The 15,066-nt window shown below is 41.8% G+C and overlaps 1 protein-coding gene across 2 annotated transcripts in view; it reads left to right on the top strand.

Moving 5' to 3' along the window:
- Nucleotides 1-9,796: 9,796 nt before the first annotated feature.
- Nucleotides 9,797-15,066, top strand: part of TBCCD1 (TBCC domain containing 1) — a 71,670-nt gene continuing 66,400 nt past the window's right edge. Inside the window, exon 1 of one of the 2 annotated variants that reach the window (XM_075829957.1) lies at nt 9,797-10,343. In XM_075829957.1, coding sequence (XP_075686072.1) covers nt 10,008-10,343 — 336 coding nt within the window. In that variant the 5' untranslated portion in view covers nt 9,797-10,007. The remainder of the gene's footprint in view (nt 10,344-15,066) is intronic. The other variant, XM_075829959.1, reaches the window with a different exon arrangement.

Genomic DNA, 15,066 nt, shown 5'->3' with positions numbered 1-15,066 from the left:
TGGAACACCTAGAATGTAGGATCTACTAGGAGTACATTATAGTCATTTCATTACCGGAGCACCTAGAATGTAGGATCTGCTAGGAATACATTATAGTCATTTCATTACTGGAACACCTAGTATGTAGGAGCTGCTAGGAGTACATTGTATTCATTTCATTACTGGAACACCTAGAATGTAGGAGCTGCTAGGAGTACATTATATTAATTCCATTACTGGAACACCTAGAATGTAGGAGCTGCTAGGAGTACATTATAGTCATTTCATTACTGGAACACCTTGAATGTGGGAGCTGCTAGGAGTACATTATAGTCATTTCATTACCGGAGCACCTACAATAAAGGAGCTGCTAGGAGTACATTATAGTCATTTCATTACTGGAACATCTAGAATGTAGGAGCTGCTAGGAGTACATTATAGTCATTTCATTACTGGAGCACCTAGAATGTGGGAGCTGCTAGGAGTACATTATAGTCATTTCATTACTGGAACACCTAGAATGTAGGAGCTGCTAGGAGTACATTATAGTCATTTCATTACTGGAGCACCTAGAATGTAGGAGCTGCTAGGAATACATTATAGTCATTTCATTACTGGAACACCTAGTATGTAGGAGCTGCTAGGAGTACATTGTATTCATTTCATTACTGGAACACCTAGAATGTAGGAGCTGCTAGGAGTACATTATAGTCATTTCATTACTGGAACATCTAGAATGTAGGAGCTGCTAGGAGTACAATATAGTCATTTCATTACTGGAACACCTAGAATGTAGGAGCTGCTAGGTGTACATTATAGTAATTTCATTACTGGAGCACCTAGAATGTGGGAGCTGCTAGGAGTACATTATAGTCATTTCATTACTGGAACACCTAGAATGTAGGAGCTGCTAGGAGTACATTATAGTCATTTCATTACTGGAACATCTAGAATGTAGGAGCTGCTAGGAGTACATTATAGTCATTTCATTACTGGAGCACCTAGAATGTGGGAGCTGCTAGGAGTACATTATAGTCATTTCATTACTGGAACACCTAGAATGTAGGAGCTGCTAGGAGTACATTATAGTTATTTCATTACCGGAGCACCTACAATAAAGGAGCTGCTAGGAGTGCATTATAGTCATTTCATTACTGGAACATCTAGAATCTAGGAGCTGCTAGGAGTACATTTTAGTTATTTCATTACCGGAGCACCTACAATAAAGGAGCTGCTAGGAGTACATTATAGTCATTTCATTACTGGAACACCTAGAATGTAGGAGCTGCTAGGAGTACATTATAGTTATTTCATTACCGGAGCACCTACAATAAAGGAGCTGCTAGGAGTACATTATAGTCATTTCATTACTGGAACATCTAGAATGTAGGAGCTGCTAGGAGTACATTATAGTCATTTCATTACTGGAACACCTAGAATGTAGGAGCTGCTAGGAGTACATTGTATTCATTTCATTACTGGAACACGAAGAATGTAGGAGCTGCTAGGAGTACATTGTATTCATTTCATTACTGGAACACCTAGAATGTAGGAGCTGCTAGGAGTACATTATAGTAATTTCATTACTGGAACACCTAGTATGTAGGAGCTGCTAGAAGTACATTGTATTCATTTCATTACTGGAACACGAAGAATGTAGGAGCTGCTAAGAGTACATTATAGTCATTTCATTACTGGAACACCTAGAATGTAGGAGCTGCTAGGAGTACATTGTATTCATTTCATTACTGGAACACCTAGAATGTAGGATCTACTAGGAGTACATTATAGTCATTTCATTACTGGAACACCTAGAATGTAGGATCTACTAGGAGTACATTATAGTCATTTCATTACCGGAGCACCTAGAATGTAGGAGCTGCTAGGAGTACATTATAGTCATTTCATTACTGGAACACCTAGAATGTAGGATCTACTAGGAGTACATTATAGTCATTTCATTACCGGAGCACCTAGAATGTAGGAGCTGCTAGGAGTACATTATAGTCATTTCATTACTGGAACACCTAGTATGTAGGAGCTGCTAGGAGTACATTATAGTAATTTCATTACTGGAGCACCTAGTATGTAGGAGCTGCTAGGAGTACATTGTATTCATTTCATTACTGGAACACCTAGAATATAGGATCTACTGGGAGTACATTACAGTCATTTCATTACCGGAGCACCTAGAATGTAGGAGCTGCTAGGTGTACATTATAGTCATTTCTTTACTGGAACACCTAGAATGTGGGAGCTGCTAGGAGTACATTATAGTCATTTCATTACTGGAACACCTAGAATGTAGGAGCTGCTAGGAGTACATTATAGTCATTTCATTACTGGAACACCTAGTATGTAGGAGCTGCTAGGAGTACATTATAGTCATTTCATTACTGGAACACCTTTAATGTAGGAGCTGCTAGGAGTACATTATAGTCATTTCATTACTGGAACACGAAGAATGTAGGAGCTGCTAGGAGTACATTATAGTCATTTCATTACTGGAACACCTAGAATGTAGGAGCTGCTAGGAGTTCATTATAGTCATTTCATTACTGGAATACCTAGAATGTAGGAGCTGCTAAGAGTACATTATAGTAATTTCATTACTGGAACACGAAGAATGTAGGAGCTGCTAGGAGTACATTATAGTCATTTCATTACTGGAACACCTAGAATGTAGGATCTACTAGGAGTACATTATAGTCATTTCATTACCGGAGCACCTAGAATGTAGGAGCTGCTAGGAATACATTATAGTCATTTCATTACTGGAACACCTAGTATGTAGGAGCTGCTAGGAGTACATTGTATTCATTTCATTACTGGAACACCTAGAATGTAGGAGCTGCTAGGAGTACATTATATTAATTTCATTACTGGAACACCTTGAATGTGGGAGCTGCTAGGAGTACATTATAGTCATTTCATTACTGGAACACCTAGAATGTAGGAGCTGCTAGGAGTACATTATAGTTATTTCATTACTGGAACACCTAGTATGTAGGAGCTGCTAGGAGTACATTATAGTCATTTCATTACTGGAACACCTAGAATGTAGGAGCTGCTAGGAGTACATTATAGTTATTTCATTACCGGAGCACCTACAATAAAGGAGCTGCTAGGAGTACATTATAGTCATTTCATTACTGGAACATCTAGAATGTAGGAGCTGCTAGGAGTACATTATAGTCATTTCATTACTGGAGCACCTAGAATGTGGGAGCTGCTAGGAGTACATTATAGTCATTTCATTACTGGAACACCTAGAATGTAGGAGCTGCTAGGAGTACATTATAGTTATTTCATTACCGGAGCACCTACAATAAAGGAGCTGCTAGGAGTACATTATAGTCATTTCATTACTGGAACATCTAGAATGTGGGAGCTGCTAGGAGTACATTATAGTCATTTCATTACTGGAACACGAAGAAGAATGTAGGAGCTGCTAGGAGTACATTATAGTCATTTCATTACTGGAACATCTAGAATGTAGGAGCTGCTAGGAGTACAATATAGTCATTTCATTACTGGAACACCTAGAATGTAGGAGCTGCTAGGAATACATTGTATTCATTTCATTACTGGAACACGAAGAATGTAGGAGCTGCTAGGAGTACATTATAGTCATTTCATTACTGGAACATCTAGAATGTAGGAGCTGCTAGGAGTACATTGTATTCATTTCATTACTGGAACACCTAGAATGTAAGAGCTGCTAGGAGTACATTATAGTCATTTCATTACTGGAACACCTAGAATGTAGGAGCTGCTAGGAGTACATTGTATTCATTTCATTACTGGAACACGAAGAATGTAGGAGCTGCTAGGAGTACATTATAGTCATTTCATTACTGGAACATCTAGAATGTAGGAGCTGCTAGGAGTACAATATAGTCATTTCATTACTGGAACACCTAGAATGTAGGAGCTGCTAGGAGTACATTATAGTTATTTCATTACCGGAGCACCTACAATAAAGGAGCTGCTAGGAGTACATTATAGTCATTTCATTACTGGAACATCTAGAATGTAGGAGCTGCTAGGAGTACATTATAGTCATTTCATTACTGGAACACCTAGTATGTAGGAGCTGCTAGGAGTACATTGTATTCATTTCATTACTGGAACACGAAGAAGAATGTAGGAGCTGCTAGGAGTACATTATAGTCATTTCATTACTGGAACATCTAGAATGTAGGAGCTGCTAGGAGTACAATATAGTCATTTCATTACTGGAACACCTAGAATGTAGGAGCTGCTAGGAGTACATTGTATTCATTTCATTACTGGAACACGAAGAATGTAGGAGCTGCTAGGAGTACATTATAGTCATTTCATTACTGGAACATCTAGAATGTAGGAGCTGCTAGGAGTACAATATAGTCATTTCATTACTGGAACACCTAGAATGTAGGAGCTGCTAGGAGTACATTATAGTTATTTCATTACCGGAGCACCTACAATAAAGGAGCTGCTAGGAGTACATTATAGTCATTTCATTACTGGAACATCTAGAATGTAGGAGCTGCTAGGAGTACATTATAGTCATTTCATTACTGGAACACCTAGTATGTAGGAGCTGCTAGGAGTACATTGTATTCATTTCATTACTGGAACACGAAGAATGTAGGAGCTCCTAGGAGTACATTATAGTCATTTCATTACTGGAACACCTAGAATGTGGGAGCTGCTAGGAGTACATTATAGTCATTTCATTACTGTAACACCTAGAATGTAGGAGCTGCTAGGAGTACATTATAGTTATTTCATTACCGGAGCACCTACAATAAAGGAGCTGCTAGGAGTACATTATAGTCATTTCAGTACTGGAACACCTAGAATGTAGGAGCTGCTAGGAGTACATTATAGTTATTTCATTACCGGAGCACCTACAATAAAGGAGCTGCTAGGAGTACATTATAGTCATTTCATTACTGGAACATCTAGAATGTAGGAGCTGCTAGGAGTACAATATAGTCATTTCATTACTTGAACACCTAGAATGTAGGAGCTGCTAGGAGTACATTGTATTCATTTCATTACTGGAACACGAAGAATGTAGGAGCTGCTAGGAGTACATTATAGTCATTTCATTACTGGAACACCTAGTATATAGGAGCTGCTAGGAGTACATTATAGTCATTTCATTACTGGAACACCTAGAATGTAGGAGCTGCTAGGAGTACATTATAGTTATTTCATTACCGGAGCACCTACAATAAAGGAGCTGCTAGGAGTACATTATAGTCATTTCATTACTGGAACACCTAGAATGTAGGAGCTGCTAGGAGTACATTATAGTTATTTCATTACCGGAGCACCTACAATAAAGGAGCTGCTAGGAGTACATTATAGTCATTTCATTACTGGAACATCTAGAATGTAGGAGCTGCTAGGAGTACAATATAGTCATTTCATTACTCGAACACCTAGAATGTAGGAGCTGCTAGCAATACATTGTATTCATTTCATTACTGGAACACGAAGAATGTAGGAGCTGCTAGGAGTACATTATAGTAATTTCATTACTGGAACATCTAGAATGTAGGAGCTGCTAGGAGTACATTGTATTCATTTCATTACTGGAACACCTAGAATGTAGGAGCTGCTAGGAGTACATTATAGTCATTTCATTACTGGAACACGAAGAATGTAGGAGCTGCTAGGAGTACATTATAGTCATTTCATTACTGGAACACCTAGAATGTAGGAGCTGCTAGGAGTACATTGTATTCATTTCATTACTGGAACACGAAGAATGTAGGACCTGCTAGGAGTACATTGTATTCATTTCATTACTGGAACACCTAGAATGTAGGAGCTGCTAGGAGTACATTATAGTAATTTCATTACTGGAACACCTAGTATGTAGGAGCTGCTAGGAGTACATTGTATTCATTTCATTACTGGAACACGAAGAATGTAGGACCTGCTAGGAGTACATTGTATTCATTTCATTACTGGAACACCTAGAATGTAGGAGCTGCTAGGAGTACATTATAGTAATTTCATTACTGGAACACCTAGTATGTAGGAGCTGCTAGGAGTACATTGTATTCATTTCATTACTGGAACACGAAGAATGTAGGAGCTGCTAGGAGTACATTATAGTCATTTCATTACTGGAACACCTAGTATATAGGAGCTGCTAGGAGTACATTATAGTCATTTCATTACTGGAACACCTAGAATGTAGGAGCTGCTAGGAGTACATTATAGTAATTTCATTACTGGAACACCTAGTATGTAGGAGCTGCTAGAAGTACATTGTATTCATTTCATAACTGGAACACGAAGAATGTAGGAGCTGCTAAGAGTACATTATAGTCATTTCATTACTGGAACACCGAGAATGTAGGATCTACTAGGAGTACATTATAGTCATTTCATTACTGGAACACCTAGAATGTAGGAGCTGCTAGGAGTACATTATAGTCATTTCATTACTGGAGCACCTAGAATGTAGGAGCTGCTAGGAGTACATTATATTCATTTCATTACTGGAGCACCTAGAATGTAGGAGCTGCTAGGAGTACATTATAGTCATTTCATTGCTGGAACACCTAGAATGTAGGAGCTGCTAGGAGTACATTATAGTTATTTCATTACCGGAGCACCTACAATAAAGGAGCTGCTAGGAGTACATTATAGTCATTTCATTACTGGAACATCTAGAATGTAGGATCTGCTAGGAGTACATTATAGTCATTTCATTACTGGAACACCTAGAGTGTAGGAGCTGCTAGGAGTACATTATAGTAATTTCATTACTGGAACACCTAGAATGTAGGAGCTGCTAGGAGTTCATTGTATTCATTTCATTACTGGAACACCTAGAATGTGGGAGCTGCTAGGAGTACATTGTATTCATTTCATTACTGGAACAGCTAGAATGTAGGAGCTGCTAGGAGTACATTATAGTAATTTCATTACTGGAACACCTAGAATGTAGGAGCTGCTAGGAGTACATTATAGTAATTTCATTACTGGAACACCTAGTATGTAGGAGCTGCTAGAAGTACATTATAGTCATTTCATTACTGGAACACGAAGAATGTAGGAGCTGCTAAGAGTACATTATAGTCATTTCATTACTGGAACACCTAGAATGTAGGATCTACTAGGAGCACATTATAGTAATTTCATTACTGGAACACCTAGAGTGTAGGAGCTGCTAGGAGTACATTATAGTCATTTCATTACTGGAACACCTAGAATGTAGGAGCTGCTAGGAGTACATTATAGTCATTTCATTACTAGAACACCTAGTATGTAGGAGCTGCTAGGAGTACATTATAGTCATTTCATTACTGGAACATAAACACCGACAAAGGCCATACTTACAAATGGACACAGCCAGGCCAGAAATGCTGATGAAAGGGCGAGCAGGTGCTTTAAATAATAATAGCCACTCCCACTAGTCTTGAGGGGAGTGGTGTGTGGTGCATGGGATGTGTAGTAAGAAATAATAATTGAATAGTGTGTGTGCAAGTGTAATACTATAAGTGAAATATAGGGGGCAGTAATAAATGAAGTGCCTCAATAGAAATAAATGGATAAAGGGGTGCAAGTGAGTGAAACATGGAGGGATAGTGTGTACGTCATGAGGCACAACGTGTATAGCCAGGTAGAAGCCTATTTGTGACGCCTTGATAATTCATAGAGCGGGCTACCCTGCTTGCTATGCCAAACAACAACACACCATGCTCTCCCAGCATCAAAGACCCGGCTGTGTCCAATAGAAGCGAATATACATAATAATGAAAAATACCTGGGGTATTGGTAATCATTTTGGCCAAAAGGACGCAAGCTCGCAATCCACGACAAGGATCCCCAGACTTGCGAGTCCCTAACTCCTAAACTGGAACAGAACGTTCCTGATGCACAAACAGAACCGATAAAAACACAGGGACATATACAAAAACACCGACAAAGGCCATACTTACAAATGGACACAGCCAGGCCAGAAATGCTGATGAAAGGGCGAGCAGGTGCTTTAAATAATAATAGCCACTCCCACTAGTCTTGAGGGGAGTGGTGTGTGGTGCATGGGATGTGTAGTAAGAAATAATAAATGAATAGTGTGTGTGCAAGTGTAATACTATAAGTGAAATATAGGGGGCAGTAATAAATGAAGTGCCTCAATAGAAATAAATGGATAATGGGGTGCAAGTGAGTGAAACATGGAGGGATAGTGTGTACGTCATGAGGCACAACGTGTATAGCCATTACTGGAACACCTAGAATGTAGGAGCTGCTAGGAGTACATTATAGTCATTTCATTACTGGAGCACCTAGAATGTAGGAGCTGCTAAGAGTACATTATAGTAATTTCATTGCTGGAACACCTAGAATGTAGGAGCTGCTAGGAGTACATTATAGTCATTTCATTGCTGGAACACCTAGAATTTAGGCAGCTTATACAATCAGAGGCGTAGCTAGGTACTCCTGCACCCCGGGCAAAGATTCAGATTGGTGCCCCCCCTCCCCATTTATTTCCCAACATCTCCTTCCCCCTCGCCATGTTTTCTTTCCCTACCAATCAATGAGGTGTAATTTTTTTTTCACAATTTTTTTAATGTAACTCGTGTATAAAAGCATTTCTACTTTTTACAAGCGATGTAGTTCTATAATGTAATTAACATAAAAATAAATGAAAGAGGCCACACAGCCCGCTGCCCTTTTGTAAATAGCGCCACACCCCCCCTGTAAATAGCGCCGCCACCCCCCCCCTTCCCCCTTGTACTTAGCGCAACACTGTGAACAGACCGGTGAGCGGTAGCCTACCGCTACCACTCTCCGCTCTGCCTGGCGTGACTTACCCGAGAAGGTCATGCGGCGCAGGTAGCGGCGGAGTTCCTTCTGGTTGGTGACAGCCAGGGCCGGCCTTAGCTTGGATGGCGCCCTGTGCGGGACTCTCTATTGCCGCCCCCTACACAAACCAAAAATTAACCACATATATGGACACGCTGGAACATATATACTGTACATACATAAAGACAGATACTTAGACATACAGGCAAATATACATACACACACACACACACATATATATATATATATAGACGTACAGACACATATACACACACACCGGCAGATAAATACACAGACCGGAACATATACAAATACATAAAAGGCACAAATATACAAGCACAAAGACAAATTCACAAACAGACCCACATATACGCACACAGGCACATATGTACACAGCACAGATAATGTAGTAGATGTTACCTGCAGTCCTATGTAACACCACAGATAACACAGTGATAACTCTCTGATTACAGATAATGTAGATGTAAGAGACAAAACACATGCAGAGACACAGACAGATACACACACACACACTGTAACATATACACATACAAACACAGAGACACATACTGTATACACACACTATCATATACACATACAAACACACACACACACTCACCATGTCTCCTTGCTGACAGCATCACAGGTCAGGACGGGCTGTGGGCGGAGCTTCCTCTCTGCACAGCAGAGCACAGAGTAGAGGCAGATGCTGAGAGGCTGCAGCACGGGAGTGGACCTGTCCCCTGACCTGAGTCTCATGTCACTGATGTGAGGTCAGGTAACTGGACTGGTCCACTCCCTGGCCGTCCCAGACCCCAGTCTGAACGCCGTAATTTCCTGGCTCTTCGTAAAGCTGCTGCAGGTGTCCGACATACGGAGCGCCTGTCAGCAGCACATGCCCCCCCTAGCTACGCCGATACAATCTAGACACAGCCATTCAAGCAACCAAAGTATTTCCATGTATATTAACTTCAGAAGACTAGTCTATTCTAGGCACAATGAATCAGCGCCACCTGCTGGACCTCATGGCGCTAATACAACCTTCTCATGAGATTACTATTGCGCGCTTTCTTTGTGCATGAAAACATTTCCGGGTTTTCTGCCACGCCTACAAATCGCTCCACCCACAGATGTCCGTTTCCATGGCTGTGTGCTACGTCCTGTCAGCCTAGGTGGAAGGTGCTAAAGTTTTGCATGTTTCAATTGCCATGGATGATTACAAAGTTCAAATCTGGGTAAAAGCCGACCCGTTTTTAATAGGCGCGCTGCAGTTTCCGCCGCCGGATAAGTTTAACATGCATTATTTGCGGAAGATGGCAACATACGTGAGAACCCGCTCTGCGGACGGCTTCTACCCGCGCCTCAGCTGGGCGATGTGGCGGCATATAACGTGCGGGAAGCTGCAATTGGTGGAAGACACTGCATGGCTGTACTATGAGGCGTTTCATAGCTTGACTGAACGCAGCGCCCATAAGAATCTTGAGTGGGCTGAATGTGTCTCGAGCTGCTCCTCTGTGGACGAGTACGAGAAGGCTAAGAGCAAGGTAATACTGTAATAATGGCATCCCTCATCCTTACCCCGAAACCATCAACCTTACCCCCCGAAACCATCATCCTTACCCCGAAACCATCACCCTTACCCCGAAACAATCAGCCTTACCCCGAAACCATCAGCCTTACCCCCCGAAACCATCATCCTTACCCCGAAACCATCATCCTTACCCCGAAACCATCATCCTTACCCCGAAACCATCATCCTTACCCCGAAACCATCATCCTTACCCCGAAACCATCATCCTTACCCCGAAACCATCATCCTTACCCCGAAACCATCATCCTTACCCCGAAACCATCATCCTTACCCCGAAACCATCATCCTTACCCCGAAACCATCATCCTTACCCCGAAACCATCATCCTTACCCCGAAACCATCATCCTTACCACGAAACCATCCTTACCACGAAACCATCCTTACCACGAAACCATCATCCTTACCCCGAAACCATCATCCTTACCCCGAAACCATCATCCTTACCCCGAAACCATCATCCTTACCCCGAAACCATCAGCCTTACCCCCCAACCATCAGCCTTACCCCCCGAAACCATCATCCTTACCCCGAAACCATCATCCTTACCCCGAAACCATCACCCTTACCCCGAAACCATCACCCTTACCCCGAAACCATCACCCTTACCCCGAAACCATCACCCTAACCCCGAAACCATCACCCTAACCCCGAAACCATCACCCTAACCCCGAAACCATCACCCTAACCCCGAAACCATCACCCTAACCCCGAAACCATCACCCTAACCCCGAAACCATCACCCTAACCCCGAAACCATCACCCTAACCCCGAAACCATCACCCTAACCCCGAAACCATCACCCTAACCCCGAAACCATCACCCTTACTCCGAAACCATTATCCTTCCGCAACTTTCCCGTGCTCGGCTGTCAGAGGTGCCGCTCACCTACTGGTGACCGTTTCACAATAAAGTATTTTCACGTTGTTCGGTGGTCGCATGTTTTTCCTGTTAACCGCTTGAAAAACGTATTTTTTTTTTATTTTTTTTGTGGAATGGAATAGGAATAAAACCGTTAACTGTCTTTTTTGGGGTTTTGTTTTTACGGCGTTAACTGCATTAAAATTGTCATGTGAACTTTGATCTGCCGGTCATTACGATTATGGCGATTTTTAAATGTTTTTGTTTTTTTTCTATCCTGGACTACTTTTACAAAAAAAACTATTTGTTTAAAAAAAAATAAAAAAAAAAAAAAAAAAATATATATATATATGAGTCGCCATAGTCTGAGGCGTAATGTGTTAATGTTTCTGTCAATTTGAGCGGTGTGTATACTTCTTTTTTTTTTTTGCGGGGTGAATTGTAGTTGTACAAGTTGCATTTCTACCATTTTGGGGACCATGCAACTTTTTGAACGCTTCATTGAAACATTTTTAGGCGGTAAGATGACCATAGAATAGCATTTCTGGTGTGTTTTTTACAATTTTTTATTTATACACCGTGGGGGCCAAATAATGTTATGTTATTTTACTTTTGACTTTTACGGATGGAGGTTTACCAGATACATTTTCTATGTATCCTGGATCCACCGATTATCGTTAACGGCTTCATCCTGCATGGAGACATGACCTGCTGTCCCCGAAGCCGTCAGTCCCGCTGACCTGACTGATTTGGGATTCAGAGCAAGATATAGCTTCTATGAATCCAGGATACATAGAAGATGTAGCTCAAAAAGTTAAATATTTTTTTCAAATAAAAAACAATTAAAAAGTTGTATCAAACACCATAATACTTTTTGTTTTATTTAAAAAAAAAAAAAGTATTCAAAGGTTTACATAACCTTTTAAAGGCTTGTCCGAGATACCATCATATTTTCAAAAACCCCTTTAATGCCTGTAATTTATAAATGTAAATACATTTGTAATATACTTACATTTTCCAAAGTGGCCCCGTTTCCAGATCCTGCCGTGGGGAACTTGATTGGTGACGTCACTCTCTGCACTGGCTCTGCCGCTTTGTTGATCTTGAATTCTTTGCAGGGTATACGACTTCTCACGTGGTGTAAAACGGCCTGTTCTGTTTTGACGCGCATGCGCAGCCCCTGCTATCTCGAGAACAGCAGGGATCACGAGAACAGCAGTGACAGCGCATGCGCGTTGCGGGCTGTGAAGCAGAACAAGCCGATATACACCACGTGACAAGTGACGTGTCGTATACCCGGCAAAGAATTCAAGATCAACAAAGCAGCCAGAGCCAGGTCAGAGAGTGACTTCACCCGTCAAGTTCCCCACGGCAGGATCTGGAAACGGGGCCACTTTGTAAAATGTAAGTATATTACAAATGTATTTACATTTATAAATTACAGGCATTAAAGGGGTTTTTGAAAATATGATGGTATCTCGGACAACCCCTCTAAGGGGAAGAATGGAATTAATAAAAAAAAAAAATATATATATATATATATATATATATATATATATATATTTTGTATGTAACAATTTTTTAGTGTTTTGAGTATTAAGAAAAAAAAGGCGCTTTTTTTTTTTTTTTTTTTTTTTTAAGTATTTATTCCTTGTCACCTCTAGGGGACTTGAAAAAGCGATTTCTTGTATTGTGATCCTATTTATTGCATTGTCATTTTTCCTAGTAAAGGGAATTTGTCAGCAGTTTTGTAGTTCATTAAGGGCAGACGCACGGGTTCGTTTTGCGGACACGTTTGTCATGCGTTGCAGTTCAGTGGCATCAGTTGGTGACGTGACTGGTGCACGTTTCTTTATTTACAGTTGTGTTTTTTTTATACTTCATTTCTAATGAACTTGTGCGTGAGTAAAGGACAGCGCATGGATGTACGTCCGTGTGCTGTCTGTGATTTTCACGCACCTATTCACTTTGGAAACACACTGCGTGAAAAACACCATGTCTGAATGACCCATTCAATTGTATTACATAGGTCCGTATGACGGCCGTTGTTTTAATGGCTGGCACACGGACGTATTACATGTTCGTGTGAATAAGGCCTTAGATGCATTTGCAACCGCAGCACTGGAGGAATATAACGTCGTTTTCTCGGTCATGCACCTTTCATTGCCGAGACAAACAGTATTTTTACAATGTCCTCCCTATTCCGTATATTGCTTTTAGCAGTTTTGAGGCCTCAATACTGCTGACGGATTCCCTTTAAGCCCTGCCTCTGGCAGGTCTTTATAGGAGCAATAAGGGCTTGTTCACACGTAACGGAATTGCTGCAGAAAACTTCTGCAGCATTTCGTTAAAACTAGCAGACATTCCGCTGCGGAAAAACCGCACCATTTCCTATTCGCCACAATTCAGTCCACTTTCCGAAGCAGGAATTGACGTGCTGCAGTACAAAAAATATGTACCACAGGTGAATTTCTGCTCAGAAATTTTACGCAGCGTGTGGATGAGATTTGATAAATCCCTCCCACTTTGCAGTTCCGGACGGAAAATATGCAGCATTTCCGTTACGTGTGGACAAGCCCTAAGACTTTGTTAGGCCCCCAGGCTGCCATGGCCACGATCGTTACTCCGTAATCACATCGCGGGAGTGACAAAGGGTCCCTGCCTCTTTCTAATTGCTTAGATACAGAAGTCACTACTGCCGACCGTATCGAAGCGATTTAAATGGCCAGGATCAGGGTTTTTTTTCAATCCTAGCCATTGCAGTGAAGTGTCGGCTGTAAGCCCTTATTGCTCCACCACCACCATTTGTGGTTGTGAAGTAGTTGCGTCACAGGCCACAAAAGGTTTAAAAAAAAAATGCTGTTAGTTTAAGGCCCTGTTCACACTGAGTTTTTTTGACGCGGAAACCGCGCCACAAAACTACTCAAAAACCGCCCGAAAATGCCTCCCATTGATTTCAATGGGAGTTGGACAAGGTTTTTTTACCGCGAGTAAAAAAAAAACGCGTCGCGATAAAAAGAAGCGTCATGACCCATCTTGAGGTGGTTTCCGACTCCAAAACTCCATTTGGCTATGTTCACACGGGGTCTTTTGCCGAGTTTTTTGACGCGGAAACCGCGTCGCAAAACTCGGCAGAAACGGCCCGAGAACGCCTCCCATTGATTTCAATGGGAGGCGTCGGCGTCTTTTTCCCGCGAGCAGTAAAACTGCCTCGCGGGAAAAAGAAGCGACATGCCCTATCTTCGGGCGCTTCCGCCTCCGACCTCCCATTGACTTCAATGGGAGGCAGGAGAAAGCGTGTTTTCTGCCCGCGGCGCTCAATGGCCGCGGGCGAAAAACGGCGCGATCATTGCTATTCACACGGAGTATTTTGGGGGAGGAATATCTGCCTCAAAATTCCGTTTGGAGCTTTGAGGCAGATATTCCTCCCCCAAAATACTCCGTGTGAACATAGCCAAAGTGAATCAGTCAGAAAGAGGAAAAAACCTACGAGTTTTTGTCAAACCACTGTGAATTTTCCTCCTGCAAAAAACTCTGTGTCAACACAGCCCAAGAGGGTTATCTCAAATGTTTAAAAATTGTTGGCAGGGGATTCTAGAGATCGCATACTCGCCCCTGAAGTGTCCCCCACTCCACTGCTGAGGCTCTGTACTCCGCTGCTCCTGTCCCAGGAGCTCCTGCAGTCGGCACGTGCCTCTGCAGCCAATTGCTGGCCCAAGGAGTGATGCTGCCGTGAGCAGCACATTACCGCTGAGACAACGATTGGTTGCAGCTGCACGTAACCGCTGCAGGAGCTTACGGGGCCTCAGCGCTAGAG

The sequence above is a fragment of the Rhinoderma darwinii genome, chromosome 6 (genome assembly GCF_050947455.1).
Source record: "Rhinoderma darwinii isolate aRhiDar2 chromosome 6, aRhiDar2.hap1, whole genome shotgun sequence".
Lineage (NCBI taxonomy): Eukaryota > Metazoa > Chordata > Amphibia > Anura > Rhinodermatidae > Rhinoderma > Rhinoderma darwinii.
This window is presented reverse-complemented; position numbering and strand designations above follow the sequence as displayed.